The sequence below is a fragment of the Salvia hispanica genome, chromosome 5, assembly GCF_023119035.1.
Source record: "Salvia hispanica cultivar TCC Black 2014 chromosome 5, UniMelb_Shisp_WGS_1.0, whole genome shotgun sequence".
In the NCBI taxonomy this organism is placed as follows: Eukaryota; Viridiplantae; Streptophyta; class Magnoliopsida; order Lamiales; family Lamiaceae; genus Salvia; species Salvia hispanica.
This window is the reverse complement of record NC_062969.1, coordinates 41,297,456-41,316,862: the sequence shown is the minus strand read 5'-3', so window position 1 is coordinate 41,316,862 and position 19,407 is coordinate 41,297,456. Positions and strand designations below refer to the sequence as shown.

General features: G+C 37.6%; 3 protein-coding genes and 1 pseudogene across 8 annotated transcripts; 3 read left to right on the top strand and 1 right to left on the bottom strand.

The window, feature by feature from the left end:
- The first annotated feature begins 988 nt into the window (after positions 1–988).
- LOC125189070 (flotillin-like protein 4) lies at positions 989–2,450 on the top strand. The gene has a single exon (XM_048086259.1). It carries the CDS (start codon positions 998–1,000, stop codon positions 2,441–2,443), a length of 1,446 nt encoding a protein of 481 aa, XP_047942216.1. The 5' UTR covers positions 989–997; the 3' UTR covers positions 2,444–2,450.
- Positions 2,451–5,513: 3,063 nt separating this feature from the next.
- LOC125189069 (ubiquitin-like domain-containing protein CIP73) lies at positions 5,514–11,973 on the top strand. Of its 6 annotated transcripts, none has more exons than XM_048086254.1 (17): positions 5,514–5,664; positions 6,292–6,379; positions 6,544–6,694; positions 7,333–7,450; positions 7,697–7,774; positions 7,927–8,042; positions 8,113–8,184; positions 8,285–8,404; positions 8,602–8,671; positions 8,757–8,914; positions 9,197–9,361; positions 9,442–9,513; positions 9,591–9,723; positions 9,913–10,308; positions 10,499–10,803; positions 10,889–10,966; positions 11,661–11,973. In XM_048086254.1, the coding sequence occupies exons 2-17, from the start codon at positions 6,360–6,362 to the stop codon at positions 11,667–11,669; spliced, it is 2,061 nt and encodes a 686-aa protein (XP_047942211.1). In that variant the 5' UTR covers positions 5,514–5,664; positions 6,292–6,359; the 3' UTR covers positions 11,670–11,973. The 6 variants fall into 6 exon arrangements, with proteins under 6 accessions (XP_047942211.1, XP_047942210.1, XP_047942212.1 ...); XM_048086253.1 differs by having other exon boundaries at positions 7,924–8,042; XM_048086255.1 differs by lacking the exon at positions 6,292–6,379 and having other exon boundaries at positions 7,924–8,042.
- Positions 11,974–13,555: 1,582 nt separating this feature from the next.
- Positions 13,556–16,161, top strand: LOC125188300. The gene is made up of 9 exons (XM_048085076.1): positions 13,556–13,894; positions 13,962–14,110; positions 14,195–14,376; positions 14,457–14,741; positions 14,817–14,875; positions 14,953–14,989; positions 15,062–15,133; positions 15,209–15,533; positions 15,605–16,161. The coding sequence occupies exons 1-9, from the start codon at positions 13,768–13,770 to the stop codon at positions 16,004–16,006; spliced, it is 1,638 nt and encodes a 545-aa protein (XP_047941033.1). The 5' UTR covers positions 13,556–13,767; the 3' UTR covers positions 16,007–16,161.
- A 167-nt stretch (positions 16,162–16,328) lies between these two features.
- Positions 16,329–17,754, bottom strand: LOC125188301 (annotated as a pseudogene).
- Positions 17,755–19,407: the final 1,653 nt, after the last annotated feature.

The following is a 19,407-nucleotide window of genomic DNA, read 5'->3' as shown; positions in this document are numbered from 1 at the left end:
ATTTCTCCCGTGGTTTCTAGATTCGTCGAATATGGTTCTAAAATCTGGATGATGGTTTCTCTGTTTCTTTTTTTCTTGATGATGAAAAATCTGGGTTGAGATAGCTCTTGTGTTTGTCTGATTTTTCTCTTCGAATTCTATTCAAATGGTTCAATTGAAGTTTTTCTTTGATTCTCTGAAACAATTATATTTCTTCTTCATTTTATTGCTGCTGAAAATACAACAAAGATGATTTCCTTGTTTACCAATTTTTCTCTATGATTTTTTCCATTCAAATGGTTCAAATGATTTTCTATTTGATTCTCTAATACATTGATGGTTCTGTGATGATCTAAGCACATTCGATTTTCAAAAAATTTGATCTTTAATTAAGATGATTCTGGATTCACAGTAGGAAGTAGGAACTATGGGGACTGCGTTGTTTCTTTAGGCTTGAAAGAGGAAGTAATTAAGTACTCCTAGTACAAATTTTAAAAGAGGGAAGGGCTCCGTAAAAACTTTTTTTCGCACATATATGGACACAAAGCCCGCATTACTTAACTTAATTTACGTATCTTTTTATATTCCACTTTTCTTATCAAACGAACCCTAGTAGTACTTACTACTATATCTTATTAAATACAATTGGGATTTTCAAGATATGCGCACCTGATCAGGTGCCTGATCAGGTGCGTTAGCTATAATATTAATTAGATATGTCTGGGGTGCATATATTGGTAATCAATAATTGAATATCTCTAATTGATGGAGAAATTGATTATAAGAAAATTATGGAGTACTTATTTGATTAATATAGTAGTAGTACTCCTATGAATTAGTGTTGTGATTAACAACCCCGAACCAAGTCGATTCAAAGATTACTCGTTTGATTAATTCCTTATTCTCCTTCCTTGTCGGGATTTGGTTATACTGGGAGTTTTTGTATAAATAAGAGTTTTTGTGGCTTGAATCACAAATCTGAATTTTCTGCAAATTAATTAGGCCTAGATTAGAATAGATGGTGATGATGTATAAAGTAGCTCGAGCATCGGAATACCTTGTGATAACGGGAGGATGGATCAAGGACATGAAGCTGACTCGGAAGTCGTGGGTGCTTCCTGGGCAAACATACACCCGAATCGACCTCTCCCCTGTGAACTACACCTTCGAGGTCCAAGCCATGAGCGCGGAGAAGCTCCCCTTCATCCTCCCGGCTGTGTTCACCATCGGCCCCCGCACAGACGACCACGAGAGCCTCCTCAAGTACGCAAAGCTCATGTCCTCCCACGACACCACCTCCAACCACGTGACCGAGCTGGTGGAGGGCGTGATCGAGGGTGAGACCAGGGTTCTGGCTGCATCCATGACCATGGAGGACATCTTCAAGGGCACCAAGCAGTTCAAGCAAGAGGTGTTCGACAAAGTCCAGCTCGAACTCAACCAGTTCGGCCTCCTCATCTACAACGCCAACGTCAAGCAGCTCGTCGACGTCCAAGGCCACGAGTACTTCTCCTATCTCGGCCAGAAGATCCAGATGGAAGCCGCCAACCAGGCCAGAATTGACGTTGCCGAGGCCAAGATGAAGGGCGAGGTTGGCGCCAAGCTCCGAGATGGCCAGACCAAACAGAATGCTGCTAAGATCGACGCCGAGACCAAGATCGTGTCCACCCAGAGGCACGGAGAAGGCAAGAAACAGGAATGCAAGGTGGAGACCGAGGTCAAGATTTACCAGAACCAGCAGGAGGCCATGGCTGCCGAAGCCAACGCCCAACTCGCTATGAAGAAAGCTGGATGGGCCAAGGAGGCTGAAGTGGCGCAGGTGGAGTCCAAGAAAGCAGTGGCCATCCGTGAGGCAGAACTCCAGAGAGAAGTCGAGAGAATGAACGCACTCACAACCACAGAAAAGCTCAAGGCTGATTTCCTCACCAAAGCCAACGTAGAGTTTGAAACCAAGTCGCAGGAAGCCAACTCCGCCTTGTACGCCCAACAAAAACTTGCGGAAGCTTATCTCTACCAGAAGCAGAAAGAGTCGGAGGCGCTCAAGGCTGCAGCAGAGGCTGAGTTATATCAACGCAAGCAGAAGGTGGAGGGCGACCTCTACGCCAAGAAGAAGGAAGCCGAAGGCCTCACGGCTCTGGCCGAGGCTCAAGGGATCTACATACGCGCCATTCTCAGTGCATTCGGAGGAAACTATGCGGCCATGAGGGATTACTTGATGATAAATGGGGGAGTCTTTCAAGAACTTGCAAAGACCAATGCCGAGGCCGTGCGCGGACTCCAGCCCAACCTCAGCATCTGGACCAACGGAGACTCTGCTGCTGCTACTAATGATGCCATGAAGGAAGTTGCTGGGATATATAAGATGCTCCCTCCCTTGCTCAAAACGGTGCACGAACAAACTGGGATGCTTCCACCCTCATGGATGCCTCAACTAACAGATCAACAACCTATCGCTAAAATCTAGCTTCGCATTTTTTTTTATTCATTGTTTTATGGATTTTATATAAATTTTCTTTGCCTCATACTCTCTCTACTTTTCTATTCCCTAAATTAAATTACTCATGCTATGTTTAAACTTTAAAGGAGTTGGACTGAGATATTATTAATTTATTACGGACCAAAGTGAATCACCAACTAATCCACACTCATAATATAATAAAATAATCTTAATATGGAGTAGGGTTTTGGAACAAGTGATCGGCTCCTAGATAACATTTGTAACCCAAATCCACCTTAAAATAGATTCCTTCCGTTCCATTTGTTAATATTTAGAGTGAACTGCGTAAAAATTTATGAACGTCGTCACTGGCTCACTGTAGACTCCTAACCAAAAAAATTATCGCCAGATGATCCTAACTTTAAACATAATCACATAGCTTGTTTTTTCTGATTAAAATGCCCTTAAGCCCTAAATGGGCATTTTTGTCATTCCATTATATTGTTGACATGTGATTTGTGAGACATTTTTGTCAAAAACTTCTTATGAAATTTTCTAATAAGTTCTGGTACTTCATACGTAATTAAAATTTTATCATTATTTACACTTTTTAATTTTTTTATAATATACATATTTACCATTAACCGCATTAATTAATATGGAAATAATAAAATAAGACTTTTTCTTCCTTATAAGACTCATTTTTTGATATTTTTTTAATGTTTTCTATTTTTCCTAATTTTTATTTGTTTTTTACCTTGATTTATCGATCGATTTTATTTATTATGAAAGTATCTAATTTTTTAATATTAATTTATAAATTTACATTATCTTAATTTCAGATACTATTATTAATAAACCCTATATATTCACGTGATGTTAAAAATTTCAGTTGGAACTAAATTAAAATTCTTAATAAAACATCAATAAATATAAAATTGTCTTAAAGTTAGGGTTAGATTAACAATAGTTCGATGATATGTAATGAAATAATATTTTAAAGAGTGAACTACAAAAATGGTCCTTGAACTATGGAGTTATCTCATAAATGGTCCCTGGACTTTAAAAATATTACCAGCAGTCCCTGGACTAAGAATTACTCCCTCTGTCCCCCATAATTTGTCACCATGTGACCCTACACGGGTTTTAAGAAATGTAATAGAAAGTGAGTTGAAAAAGTTGGTGGCATGTGGGTCCTACTTTTATATATCAGTTTTATAATAAAATGTGAGTGAGAATGAGTTAGTGGAATATGGGGTCCACTACCAAAAATGGTAAAAGTGAAAGGTGACAAATTTTTAGGGACGGACGAAAAAGGAAATAGGTGACAAATTTTCAGGGAAGGGAGGAGTAATATAAAAAACAGTCCATTTGCACTGTTTTGAGACGAAAATGCCCTTATGAGGGGTTTTGGGGGGTTTGGGCAATTTGGTCTTTTTACACTTTTAACATTTTAAATCTGATATTATTTCAGTTATGTATTAAATCTGATATTATTTCAAATTATCATTCTTCTTCCCCTTTTGTCATCCTTCACTTTGTTTCTTTATTTCAATATTAGATTTAATTTATAAAATTAAATTTTAAATTTTGATTTTTAAATATCAATAAATTTTTTTAATTAAAACTATTAATTCATGGACACTATAAATATTGATTAAAACTATTATTTTTGTTATTTAATATAATATTCAGCTGAATTGAAGAAGTACAAAAAAAAATATTAATCATGATGGAAAAATAAGAGTTATTCTATTTAGCATCCATTCGATTGTTATAATTGCTTGTGATAGAATATTATAAAGTTGACTAAAAATTTTATATAGGAGTATTTTTGTTGAAATTTTCTAGTAACTTTGATTGTTTTCAAATTAATATACGAAAATTATATTAGTCTTACATTAGATGCATATATATTTCAAAATAAATCGTGTTATATGATTGATTTATGATTAAAGCTATTAAATATTGATTAAAACTAAGGCGTTGTAATATCTTGTTGATAATATCAAATTTAAAATATCAAATTTAGTATGTAACTGAAATAATATCAGATTTAAAATGTTAAAAGTGTAAAAAACCAAATTGCTCAAGTCCCCCCCACACAAAAGGGCGTTTTCGTCTCGAAACAGTGCAAGAGGACCGTTTTTTATATTAACCCATAGTCCAGGGACTGCTGGTGATATTTTTAAAGTCCAGGGACCATATATGAGATAACCCCATAGTTCAACGACCATTTCTGTAGTTCACTATATTTTAAATGTCAGTGTTTTCAAGAAAATAATTTTTGTATCATTTGACTAAATATGAAATGCTATTTTGTTCTATATATTATTGATTCAGATTTTATTTCATAAATAACTTTATTTTTTCATATTTTTTGTTGTTTCTCAATGAATTTCCTACCTGATATAAGTAGTAGTATATTGTTACCACTAACTAGAAATAGAGGAATATAAGAAGTTTTTTTTTGTGTAGAAATATTGACAAAACTTTAATTACGTATAAAGTACCAAAACTTATTAGGATGTCATATAAGAAGTTGCTGACAGAAATGTGACATACTCCCTCCGTCCCAGATAATTCATCTCAGTTTTTCATTTCGGTCCGTCCCACATAATTTGTCCCACTTCACTTTTACCATTTTTAGTAATGGACCTCATATTTCACTAACTCATTCCTACTCACATTTTATTATAAAACTAATATATAAAGGTATGACCCACATTCCACTAACTTTTTCAACCCACTTTTCATTACAATTCTTAAAACCCGTGCTCGGTCAAAGTGACCCGAATTATTCGGGACGGAGGGAGTAATTCATATGTCAGCGAATTTAAGGATTGCCTGGTCCGAAAAATGGCTACAAATATACAATATGTGATTATGTTTATGGTTAGATTGTGTGAAGGTATTTTTTTCTCCTAGAGGCAGGCAATGACACAAACGAAAACATTAGGGACTTTTTTATTTAGTTTACTCTAATACTTAATACAGATTAAGTTATTAAAACTCTTTGTTTTTTTACTACAGATTAAGTTATTAAAACTCTTTATTTTTTACTTCATTCCACTATTCTTAATTTTCCATGCCAAGAAGTAAACTTCCAAGTGTTCGTCACCAACAGCCTAGCGCTCAAGTTTCATCTCCGCTGCTGACTGCTCTGTTCCCCCTCTCTCACTTGATTTTCGTTTTTTAATTTTCTCTGCATAATCGCTCTTCTCGATCGACCCTTCAGTTTCACACAGGTTTAATTTCTTTTACCCTGCGAATCTAAATCCTTATGTTTCTGTATGTACTTTGGAAAATTCTTTGTTTCTTCTTTGTTCCCTTGCATATGTGAAATACCCTAGTGTTTATCGGCCAGCTTGGTATGTTGATTGCAAACGATGATTTCTTGTTTGTCGCGTTCCTGCTGATCAGAAAAATGAGGATGGATCTCTAGTTTTTTCTTTGATTCAATTTCAAGGGTTTTACTCTTGCTCTTCAGATTCTAGGTATAATAGCCAGTATTCGAGATTAGCCCCCTTTTTGTTTCTTTGTTGTCACAGGCTTCATGGGCGGATTGTTTTCAGAGAAAAATGCGAGGGCTTGAGTCTTGGATGACTCTAGGATGTGCGGATTTAAATTAACTTCAATTTCAAGCAGGAATTTTTAGTCTAAAACTGGTCATGATAGAAACTCTGGGACTGTCATTTACTGGTCAATGCCAGAACTTGCTAATGGGACTTGTGATCCTAGTATTTTAGAAAAAAGGCACAAGAAGTGCACAGTGTTTAGCACAACTGAACACAAGTTGTTCACTGAATTAGTATACTCAAATGTTCTTAGAACGTATGCATGATTTTTAATGTGATTAAGTTGTTTGTCTTTAGAAAAAAGGTGAATACCCTGTTGTAGGGGGCTTTCTTTTCAAGTTCCTCAGTGGGGTCAGGAGTCAGATATGGAAAGGAAATATAAAAGGTCAAGCAATCTACTTTCCTTATATGCTACCATGAACTATAAAATGTGAAAATTATATAATAGGCATGGTCATTTTTTAAATCTTTGATGCTCAAATACCTTTCCCAGAAGGTAATGCTAAAAAATTTCCACTTTCTTAACCATGCTAGTTATCTCTGTTTCAGTTTTTTGGTGATCTTGAATAAGATGGGAAGTAATGGTGGAGAGCACATAAAGATTTCCGACAGGGATGCAGCTGAATGTTCTCAAACCTCTGTTCAGATCAAGATCAAGACATTGGATTCTCAAACGTTCACCCTACGGGTGGATAAATGTGTAATATATATTTCTCATCTGATTTTGCTATCCCATGGTACTTATTGAAAAATATTATGTCTATGATTAGTTTTATATGACCAATCTCTTATCTACAAGGTTTGCATTGGTACTTGCTTGTTTGCTTGCATAATTGCATTGCAAGCTAAGTTAAAACAATGGAGTTGCTAGCAAGAATGAATTACTCACTCTCGGCTATGCCTATGTTGGAAACCTTTTATTTTCAACATGAGTAATGTTTTGCCAACTCTTTAAAAACCATATCTTTCTAAGCTGATCAGAAATATGGAAAGAGTAGGGTTGGCCATAATGAGTGTTTAGGAGGATAACAATAAAAATATATCTTAGGAATAGTGTTTAGGGTTGGCCACATCAATTGGAGTCCATGGTTTCAACTCCTGTAGCTTCATTGCTGGCCAAAGAACATCTTCGTCCACTGTCTGGCATTATGTTTTATCAAGAGAAGGAAATAGTTAGGGGGCGGAGGTGCGAATCAATTTCTTTGTTTGAGCTGTTAATGTTGGGATATTTGGTTTATGGGGAAGAGTTATTGACAATAAAATCCATCTTTCGATGAGTTCCCACACCATTGTAGTACTCTTCATTTAAAAATAATATCATTGGTTTTCATAATGCAGGTGCCTGTTCCAGAACTGAAGGAACAGATTGCGTCTGTAACTGGTGTCCTGTCAGAGCAACAACGCCTTATATGCCGTGGAAAAGTTTTGAAGGATGACCAACTCCTCTCAGCTTACCGTATCCTTCTATGTTATGTCCTTGATTTGATTTCTTTAACACCTTTGATCTAAGTATTAGTTTTCCATTAGTTCTTCATTTGTTTTTATTTTTTACCTTTTGTTTTGAAGTTCAGAGAAACGGTTGTGACAGTTTTAGATCCCACAGATTACATCCTTTAAAGATGCCAATTTTTCTGACTAAAGCTGTTTTTCATCCTTCTGATTGTAGATGATTCATTGATTTCCTTAACCCTTAAGTTTTTAGATGTGGAGGATGGGCACACTCTGCATCTTGTTGTGAGACAACCTATTTCTACCTCAGAAGAGCAGTCAGATCAGCCAGGTCTGGTTTGCATTGCCATTGCTATGAGCTTTCAGTTTTGTTCTGAATGATTTAGTCTAAGTAATTTAAGGCACAATCTTCTGATGAATGTGATGGCTGTATAAGTGACAGACCTATATTAAAAAGATTCTTCTATGATCTATCTGCAGCAGCAGATCCAACATCAAGTGCAGGGCAGAATGCAGGCGGTCGCATAAGCCCTGGTATGGTGGTTGGAACCTTCAATATATCAGAACAGGGAGATGGAGCTTTTCCCGATCTAAATCGGGTAAGCATTTGACATGTCTCAACTGTGTGCGATTGGTTAGAAATTTATGTTTGTGACATTTATCTTGCAGATTGTTTCTGCTGTACTTACTTCTTTTGGTGTTACAAGATATGGAAATGGCACTGAAGGGATTGATCTAAATGTAAGTTTCTAAATGTTTGTAGCAAGGTGCCCTTTTTTTGTATAATATGCTTGCTATCTAGTGGACAACTCAATTCATGCTCTATGGTTTTCTTGGCCAGCAACCTCCATTGGAAAATCTCTCAACTGCACCTGGACTCAGTGGTACCAGAAATTCTAGTATACCACAATCTGACCAAGCAGCTTCAGTTGCTGTTCCTGTGGAGCCTTTGCAGCCGCCGGTAGGTCTAGTGTTTATTTTTAATTCAAAGCCATGAACTTTTGTGCATGGATGAAAATCAGTAACAGTATTTGAGTTCTATACCACAGAATGTCAAATGTTCTAATATCCCTTTAGAATATTATTACTATATACTTTTCCCCTAATGTTTTCTGTCTTCTAAGTTGTCAGTTAGTAATTAAGGTTTTACGTCTGCAGGTTATACCCGATTCACTGACTACTTTGTTACAGTACTTGAGCCACTTGAGACAAGAATTTTCTGCCTACAGTGAGATACTTCTCTCTTTGACCAGATCTGTTGTTTCTATTGTAGTCTGCTGGCTATTACATTGTTTTTGGACTGCCGATTTCAGGCCAAAGCACAAATGCTCAAAATGGGAGTGATGGGCAAGAGTTTGAGTCTGCTGGGTATTCTAGTGAGCCAAGAGGGCTTCTGAATCCTGAGTCATTGGCAGAGGTGATGTCATCTGCCAGACTTCTTCTTCTTGAACAAGCCACTGAGTGCTTGTTGGTATGTTCTCAAAACTCTATATTAGTAATAAGAAGTTTGATTTCCTATCTTGTTCGGATAATTGAAAATATGATACAGTTGCCTAGGAATGATGAAGACTATCATTAACTTGCTGTATGCATACTAGCCTCATTCTTATCAGGGCTGTAACCTCAAATTGTGTGGTTGGGAGAAGCCTGTGTCCCAATAAATTCACACCGGACTCTGGAGATCATGTAATCAAACATGAAGTTCTTGCAATTAAAGTGCTTTGTGTGAATAAAATTCTCTCTTTCACTGCAGCAACTTTCAAGACAGCTTGAATCACATTCAAGTGTAATGGATTCATTTGAGCGGGCAAGAATTCAATCTAATGCTATAAGATCAGGAGCTCTTTTTCAGAATTTGGGTGCTTTGATGCTAGAGCTTGGTAGGGCCATGATGACCCTGCGAATGGGTCAATCATCGGTATGTCCGTTCACTTTCTAGTGTCTTATATACCATATTGCTTAATGTACTTTCATAGGCAGATTGCTTCTATTATTTAGGCTGATGCATTGGTAAATGCTGGACCATCGGTCTTCATATCTTCAACCGGGCCCAATCCTATCATGGTTCAGGTCATATTTTTTAATGAACTTCCCTCACTTTGTTCAACCAGCTACGCATACTTATGCTCTGCTGTTTATGAATTCAGCCTCTGCCTTTCCAACCAGGGGCGAGTTTTGGTTCAGTTCCTGTGGGTACTGCTCAACATGGCTCTGGTTTAGCTGGAAATTCTGCTGCTACAGGTTTCCTGCCCAGAAATATTGATATCAGAATACGAGCAGGTGCTGTTGCATTTCTGCTTGTATGGATTTCAACTTGATGATTTTTGTAAAGCTTTAATTCCTTCATGCTAATATTTGAACATTTCCATCCCATATAAGAATAAAGTTAATGTGGACAGCCTATTAAATTACAGCCTTCGTGATTGGAGGCAGTTATGCTAATCCTTTTCCTCTTGTTTCTGTAATCAGGTTCACTAATTCCTCGAAGAGAGCCTACTACTTCCCCGTCTCAAGGGCAAACTGGTACATCATCACCCAATAGAGCAAGTCCCAGTCAACAACAAGATTCTGCGCCGGTTGAACCAAGCTCACGCAATAGGGAACCACAACTGAGAGCTATTCCCTTAAGAACTGTAGTGGCAGCAGTTCCTTCGTCTGTTGGGCTTACTACAGATTCCTCTCGTGGTTCAATAGGGATCCTATATCCAGTTTTGGCTAGAGTTCAGCATCTATCTTCAGGAAGCTTAAATAATGCAAGAACTTCTCAAACATCAGATCTAAATCATGATCATAGTGGCAATCCTGAACAACCTGTTCCTGGTTCTTCAGCACATCAGCAACATATTCCAATCCCTGGAGGAAATGGTAAATTTGCAACCATTTAAAATTGATACTTGTTCCTATATATTTTTGTTTAAGTCCAACGTTTGATCATTTATATTGTTGATTGTTTGATGAAAGGTATATAGCTCATTTTTCTTAATGAGTGGAAAGCAGTGGTAACCAAATCCACAGAGGGATTGTTATAGGCTAATCATAGGCACACTTTTGTCAGGGAGCAGCAGTTTACCGTCTGAAGAACTTAATGACCAAGGATTCTCTGCCCATGTCAGAGGACTCGAGCAACTGCTAAGTAGTATATTTCCAGGGGGACAGATCCTTAGTGAAAGTACCGAACTCCCACATGCAGCTTCTGCTCCAAGTCATGTTCAAGGTACTCAGGAATCAGCACCGGCTGTAAGTGAAGAAGGGGTACTTTTATCGAATATTCTACGCCAGATAATGCCATTGCTACCTGAGAACACCAGAGGTGCGGATATCAATACATCCACTGAAGGAGCAAATGCAGATGAAACACAGGTAAAGTTGTCTTTCTTGTAAGGGGACCGATTTTAGATGGTTGTAGCTCAACCTAAGAGATATTCTTTGTTTATGGCATGTGCAGGCTGATGACAACAGAGATGAAGGATCTTCTCGTCGCAGGAGGGGCTCTCCGTCACAAGCAAGTCCAAAACGACAGAGGGTATGAATGGCATTCATTATAAAGTCCTGTTTTTCTCCATCGTATTTCGCTTCTATGATGCATACACACATTTACATCGTACAAAGAAGACCACTGAGTCTTGACTAGTAGATCTTGCTGCTAGACTGACTAGATTTTAACAGACATGATAGTTTGAGGAGTGGACCTGGACCCAGCATACATGGTTAAATAGAAATGTATTCAGGGGTTAGTTTGATTCGATTCATGTCATGTCATGTCATGTGTGTAAATGCAATAAAGATATACTCTCTTCTTCCCACAAAAGTAGATACTCCCTCTATCTCATTAGAAATGAAACGTTTACCTTTTTGGACTGACGTTTCCTAAAATGGAAACAACACTATCTCTACTTTTTCTTCTCTCTTACTTTACTCTCTCTTCATTAACTCACAAAACAACACTGCATAAAATCCAATGCCGGAAATCAAATGTTTCATATTTATTGGGACGGAGGGAGTGTTTTTTCCATTTTGGTTCGTCCCACAGAAATAGTCTACTTCTATTTTTGGTAACCTTTTTTAACTCATTCTCCCGTAACAACACTCTAGTTACTTAACCATTTATGCATTAAAATTTGTGGTGTCCCAAAAGTCTATTTTTATGGGACGAAGGGAATTATCTTGTTTGATGAGGAATGATCTTTGTTTCTTCTTTTGGTTTGGCAATGGCGCAGAGGGAGTAGCATCGGAAGTGTTGTGGAAGAAGATGAGAAGTTTGGGTGGAAGCTAACTCCATATGATAAGAGAGTTGAACAGAGACGTACATAATTTCTTTTCGGCCGAAGATAAATTTTACTCCATATTATTGGGTGATCCTCCTCGACTTTGTTAAGTTACACTATTCTTTATTCATGAGGTTAGAGAGAGAGAGGGAGGGAGAAGTGAAGATGGTTATGGTTGCAAATAATTGTTGTGTGAGTGCGGATGGCTGTGGCTTTGCTGCCTAGACATATACTTCTCTTTTCTATTCTATAGTCTTCTCTGGCATACCATACAAAATCTTGTATTCACTCTTTTTTTTTTAATATAAATTCGAAGATTGAGATGCAACAATATGTGGAAATGGATGTATTTTTAAAAAAATGAGGTGAATTTTTTTTTTTTTTTTTTTTTTTTTTTTTTTTTTTTATCTCAGCCGTTGTAAAAGTATGTCTGGTTGTGGTAGATATATGGATTATCAAATTCCAAGTCACACTAAATTCAGCCAACTTATGCTGTATTTTGATTGGTTAAATTTTTTTTAGGGATGCTGGCCTCTAATATTATAGAATTTTTAAAAAGTTAAGTTTTTTCCATGAACTTTTAACTTGGCAAATAATATCATGAAGTTTAACCCGAATTTGTTATTTCCCACCAATAAAAAGTTCCGGGAAATAATATCATGATATAGATTTTTTTTCGTAATTCCTCAATAACAACTTCAAGAGCTTAAGTTTTTCAATCTTTGAGGATAGTTTTTCTTGAAGCATACCTTCTAAAATTGTTCTTCAATCTATTAATATAGCTAGAATTTTTTCAATGATAGGAAATAACAAACTCGGGGTAAAGTTCGTGATATTATTTGTCAAGTTGAAAGTTCGAGGGAAAAATTCAACTTTTTTTTAAAGTTTTCATGATATTATAGGCCAATATCCTTTTTTCTTACTATCAAAATGAATCTTTTGTTATATATGTGAATGAATTTCCTTTGCTATAAACTAGAAAGTTGAACAAATATACTATAAGAAAATGTACATAAAGTTCAGAACTGCCTAAAGCAAGGATTGAGATATATCCAAAGACAATCTCATATTTTCTTTAGCAATGAATCTGAAGCTATGGTAAAAATAATGAAATCGATTTTTATTTGATTGAATTAAATGGGTCAGTTCTATGAATAGGAAATAGTTCAGGGTATGAGTTAATGGAGAGGATGGGCAAGCTATGATAAAAATAATTAAATCTAATATGCTTTGTTCCTCTGCCCCTTTTGTGGTCTAATTTTGTCTGGTTAGGAGTGAATGTGCTTCATCAACTCAAATAATAGCAATGTGCTTTTTATATAATTAACATTAATTGTGATTGAATAACAATATAGAAGGGGTGAAGTCTTAGAACAATAAGGATTTAAATAAGTTTTATATATACAGTAAAACAAATGTCAAAATTTTCCTATATAAATTACGGCCAAACTTTGAAAGCAAAATATCCTTTAATAAACTAAATTTGGATGGTCTTGATAAATTCAGCACACATGTTCATCAAACCAAAAATTTATCCGGCGTTAGAATGGCTTAAACCAAAAGCTTCGAATGACCTGTTGTTTGATCATAGTAAATGATTGAATGTAGAAGTGGGAATAAAGACGATGACATTACCCAAATTTCGAAAAGAAGAGAGGGAAAGGTATTGTAAAGCAGTGTGTAATAGTCAAAAAGGTGAAACTAAAATCACGGAATTATTGCTGTAGTCGATTATTATGTGTCTTAAAAAAACACAAGCAGACAAACAGCTTTGATGGGTGTGTGTGACAGTGCAACTTTTACCTGAATTGTGGAAGAGAGAGAAGCATCCTTGGTTGTTTTGGATGAAAAACTTGAGATATGTAAACTAAGTTAGCAAAGAAATATATATAAAGATTTTCTATTGACTTTGAAGCTGCATTGCATGGGCAACTACACTATTATGTGTGAAAGCTGGTTTTGGTTTTAGAGCTGTATGTCAGAATAATAAGTGAAGAAAACACACTCATTATTTGTTACCATCTCCATTTCCAACCGGTTCACAGTTGAAGCATCTACAATGTCAGCATTGCCATTAATACTGTATTTCTCCCTCGCCACCACCACTTTTCTGCTTCCCTTTCCATTTTCACTTGGTGAGGAATCTCCTTCTCCGCCTTTCTACGACGCGTTCCAGCCATCTCCGGGTAATTCCACTGAATCTTTTCTTTCCATTTCTTGGCTCATATTTCATGGAAGCTACTGCGTGTGTAGATATGTCTCTTGCGCCCAATAACTTGGATGAGCAAGATTTAGACTCAACTCTTGTGTTGGCTCCAAGGAGAACTTACAGAAAAGACCCTCTTAACCATTTTCAAATGTACACTGCTGGCTGGAACATCACTAATCGCCATTACTGGGCTGTCAGTCTTTGAACATTTTCATCTATTCTTACAATCTATAAACTCAATAATGTCTGAATCATACTATATGTTGTTAATTTGCAGTCTGTGAGTTACACTGCTGCTCCTTTTTTTGCTATTGCTGCAATCTGGTTCGTTGCCTTTGGGATATGCGCATCTCTCGTATGTGTCTGCTACTTTTGCCGTCCAAGGAATCCCTATGGCTATTCTTCAATTGCTTATGCACTCTCTCTCATCTTCCTCCTACTGCTTTCCATTGCCGCAGTGTAATCTCTCTTGATGAACAAGGTAAATACATCAATTACTCTGGTGCTACTTAGCTAATTAGTGATGGTGCATTTATCAGAATTGGATGCGTTGTGTTGTACACGGGGCATGAGAAATTCTACAGCAGCACCATAGACACTTTACAGTATGTGGTGAGTCAAGCAGATGGCACATCTGATACTCTAAGGAATGTGTCCCAACATCTTGTTGCTGCCAAGCAAACCAATGTTGTTCAAGTTTCTCTGCCTCCTACTGTCCAAACAGACATCGATCATCTTCAGACCATGATCGACACCTCAGCCACAACGCTAACCACTACAACTGAACAAAACTCACGAGACATCAAGAAACTAGTAGATTCAGTGTAAGTGAACGCCTTTCTTTTGTCTCCATCAACAAACTAATAGACGCTGACACACCATGGGTTGCTGGTTTGCAGGAGACTGGCTCTTATTCTAATCACAGCTGTTATGCTGCTTCTCACACTCGCTGGATTTGGTATATTGATTTTGCATCTGATGAATGAATTGCCTTAGTGTTGCTGTGTTGTAACTCTGTAACTTTCTTTTTTTCAGCATTTTCAATGCTAGGGATGACAGTTCCTGTATACATGTAAGTGCATATTGTTCCACTTACAACCGCTCTTCTTTGTCTCATGCGATTCTTCGGGATTTGCTGTTGCAGAGCGGTGATAGCAGGATGGATTCTTGTGACTGCAACTTTCATTCTCTCTGGCACTTTCCTAATTGTCCACAAGTATGTAATCTACAACTTTAATTGGCTCAAATAAGCATGTTTGTAATTTAATGGTTGGTGATGGATATGACACAGTGTAACAGGAGACAGTTGCAGAGCTATGAATCAGTGGATCCAAAATCCGAATGCTCACACAGCACTAGACGACATCCTGCCCTGTGTCGATCATGACACTGCCCAACAAAGCTTAACTAAAAGCAAGGAAATAACGTCTCAATTAGTGGACTTGATCAACACTGTCATAACCAATGTCTCCAATATCAACTTTGCCTCCAACTTCGTGCAGCTGTACTACAACCAATCCGGCCCTCTTCTCCCAACCCTCTGCAATCCCTTCCATCCCGACCTCTCTGAACGCCCTTGCTCTCCTGGTGAAGTCGATCTCCACAATGCCACTGAGGTACCCTCGTGACAGACCAACTCCTCTCCTCCCAAATTGTTTAATTGTATAACTCATCTGCTCTAACGAAGGTGTGGAGTGGCTACGTCTGTCGTGCATCGCCCAGTGGTATCTGTCTTACGACAGGACGCTTGAGTCCAAACCTCTACTCTCAGTTTTCTGCAACTGCGGATGTGTGCTGCGGTTTGTACCAGTACAGTCCCTTCCTCATCCAACTCGAAGATTGCAGTTATGCAAGGCAGACATTCATGGACGTAGAGACCAACTACTGTCCAGGGCTCCAGAAATACAGCCAACGGGTGTATGTTGGGCTGGTGATGGTGGCCACTGCAGTGATGCTGTCGCTAGTTTTTTGGGTGATATATGGAAGAGAGAGGCGCCACCGTTGCCAACCCAGGGGCGCAGGCACCAAAGGGGATAACCAAAGAGGTTTTGTGTATGCCAAAGATGATGATGGTGATGAGCACAAATAACGATCAACAAAATGTCTCACTTGAAGATTATTATTCATATGTTGTTCAACCTCTCTACTCTTTTATTTTTCTTTTTTTTTTGTTAAGATGAGAAACTTGTAGTCGTTATTTGTGATGGATTTTAATTAGTACAAAAAACCTCTGTGATCGCCCAATGACACATCCACCACATGAGATACATCATACACCAAACTGAAAGTGTTTCTTAATTCCTGATCTAATCAGAGACGTATTCAATTGAGTTTCCCATTGATGATGTTGAGAAACGAGAGACAAATAAATATGATATGCCATGTTTGAATTATGGAGGGGACAAATTGAAATCCATGAGTGTATACTCAATGTTACAAGTTACTCAGCAGGACCTTAATGCTGCAATACAGATTACTCCCTGCCAGTGCCAAGTGCCAGTTCTTCTAAATAACTAGCAGCCAGTCACTACTAAATAGGCAGCTCTACAAACCTCAATAAAAAATTCTCTCCCCTGTTGATAATACAAGGAACACTATTGAGCTGAAGATACAGAGCAACCCCGGGATAAGGAAAACTGCTCTCCAGCTCTCCGGAAAGGTCCAACTGCGCAGCCTTAGCAGCTTCCAGAAGTCGACCTGTAAGATCGACACCAACTATGCCGGCTAAGGTACCGGCTGTATTAGAGACCCCCATGACGATTCCTGCATATCTTGGGGCCACATCCATATGGTTAACGGCAAATCCAGCTCTTCCAAGTGCCAACAAACCAAGAGCCACTGATGAACAGAACACAACACCATTAGGCGTTCTAAACCAGGGAAGAGACATCAACGCACATAAAGCCACCATGAATCCCAGTGTGTTTAAAAGCTTTCTTGTTTTAGTCACGGACATGATTCTCCTGGTAATCAAGTGATCTGCCATAATCCCACCAATATTTGAGAACAGAAACATGTTTAGATAAGACATCATCTTAGAGGAACCCATTTCTTGAAGACTACGATTGAGGCCTAACTCAAAGTATGTAGGAAGCCAATTCATTAGTACATAAAGAGCATAGTGGAAAGTAAAATTATTTGCAACTATTGCCCAGACCGGCAAGCTGAGAATTATTCTCTTCCATGGGATTTTCGGCGCTACTTTCGCCTTTTGAGTTCCTTTTTTCAGAAGCAAGGACTCACCAAAACCAGCAGCTGTAGCCTTTGGATGTTCAGAGCGAGGTGGATCACTGGCATACTTCAACCAAAGTAGAGACCACATGATGCCTAAAGCTACTTCAACAAGAAATACTGACTAGGGAGGCTTGGGAGGACAAGCATTCCTCCAGCTACACCAAAATACATTCCCGAAGTTGTGAGAGATACAGATCTGGACCTCTCATGTGGGGGCACCCATTGTGCTAATACAGTGTGAATGGAGGGAAAGATGAACCCCCGGGCCACACCAACAAGCAACCGGGCTACAACCAAAATTACAACTCGATTAGGATCCAGTGGTACAAAAGCACAAGTCAGGGACCACAAAAGAAATGAAAACAAAAGAACACGCCTTCCTCCAACTTTTTGAGCCACCCAACCACCAGGAATTTGTGAACAGGCATAACCATAATAGAATGTCGACAGTAGCATGCCCTTGCTCGATTGATCTATTCCTGCCGCATCAGCAGCTGCAGTATATGCAATAGAGAAGCCAACTCGTTCTATGTAGCACACAGAAGTGCAGATGAAGGTCAAAATAACAATCACGTAACGTTTTGGGATGTATTTACTCTTCATCCTCTGTTTGTTTCATGAATGGCAAAACAGCCCACTTTTTCTTTACAAATGTTTCATCAAAAATAAAAAACCAATTCCAAAGAATCACACAGAAGAAAGCCATCCTGCAGAAGAAGAATCCAAACTGAACTTAGAAACTGAATACTAAAAAGAGAAGAGCAACTAAAGAAAAGACAAGCACAGTGAGATGAATAGTGCCATGAAAGTGACATTCTACTTGGAGCCCAACATGGAATGTGCTCTAACCCACCAAGTGGCGAAACAAGCTTGCTGTTTGAGTGTGGTAGGGTTCTTCGCCTGGTACTGAGCTATCTTTGTTATTATAACAAGATTACATGCCTAATATCCATATCGTGGTCTACACAGAAATATTAAGATGCATCCCTTGTAGTACATTTTTCTCCTATGTTGCATATGAGGAGAAACAAACAAGGCCTTTCAAGATGCATTTGTCGCAGCTAGGAAAGATTGATCATAGACTGATCACTCCAATGCACAGTTGAACTACATGATTTAAGGCATAAACCTTCAAGAGTTGGATGCCCTCAATAAGTTGACATGTGAAATTCCTATAGGACATATATATCTGTTTGATAGTGACATCCCATTCTTTTTTCGACTTGTTTACTCTACATATTTCTTTTTTATTGACAAGCGAACGCCAACGATTACAACCAGCATTATCATTAATTCAGATAGTAGCCTATCATATTTCTCCATTCATTACATTTACATCAATCTATGCGTGTATATATGTCTCAGCTCTTAGTACCTTTCTAAACAATGCAAAGGAATACAAGGAAGCAATGGAATCTTGTGATATTCATCATCTTAGTCCTTAGATTTGCAACCCTCTCATTTAGTACTCCTAGTTATTTCACTTGTTTATAGATACTCGTATTCTCAATTCGTAACTCCAGGAATTACAAATTTCGTCATTCAACTCCATTGAACATCTTTCATTAATACTCCATAATATTGTGTTTGTAATTACTTATCATGGTCGATATTTTGTAAGTACCTTCATTCAAGATATAGGAGAATAAACAAGTCAAATAACCCCGAGAATGTACCTACCTACAGTTTGAAGCTTTCATGAATTCAGGACATACAAGCTACCATATCCTCTCATCTCATAAGTACTCCATTACACTTCATTTCCCTCCAACTTAGATTGTTCATGTGATTCGGTGCATAGCTTCACACGCAACAACAAAACCATGCATAAAATCCAACTTTTCATTTAGTACTAATTAAATACTAATCATCTTTCCTTGTTATGTCTATGCATTATCAAAATACTTAGCTCGTAAATAATATTTTTGATTAATTAAATGAAGCGTTAAAATGCTTTTAAACCATTTAGGTACACGTACTAATTTTTAACTAATTAAAGGTTTTCCGTAGTGCCCAGCTATATAATTGATCACCTTCTTAGCTATGCTATCCTATTAATTAGGAATGAATTAACAACAATTTTTTTGAATTTATACTGCAAATATGCATAAATAGATAACGGTTTTTGGCTAGTTCTCTGCAAACCTCCATATCTTTTTTTGAAGGCATAAAATCCATATCTTTGAGTTATTTTCTCAACTACTTATTTAAATATGATTTAAACTCCATATCTTTTTTGTTGAAGAGATTAACAGG

Coding starts and splice junctions, on each gene's coding strand:
- LOC125189070 (XM_048086259.1), top strand. CDS start 998: ATGGTGATGATGTATAAAGTAGCTCGAGCATCGGAATACCTTGTGATA.
- LOC125188300 (XM_048085076.1), top strand. CDS start 13,768: ATGTCAGCATTGCCATTAATACTGTATTTCTCCCTCGCCACCACCACT. Junction 14,377..14,456: donor CTGCTTTCCATTGCCGCAGT/GTAATCTCTCTT, acceptor TGCATTTATCAG/AATTGGATGCGTTGTGTTGT. Junction 14,742..14,816: donor AAGAAACTAGTAGATTCAGT/GTAAGTGAACGC, acceptor GCTGGTTTGCAG/GAGACTGGCTCTTATTCTAA.
- LOC125189069 (XM_048086253.1), top strand. CDS start 6,360: ATGGAAAGGAAATATAAAAG. Junction 8,043..8,112: donor CTTTTCCCGATCTAAATCGG/GTAAGCATTTGA, acceptor TTTATCTTGCAG/ATTGTTTCTGCTGTACTTAC. Junction 8,915..9,196: donor AAGCCACTGAGTGCTTGTTG/GTATGTTCTCAA, acceptor CTTTCACTGCAG/CAACTTTCAAGACAGCTTGA.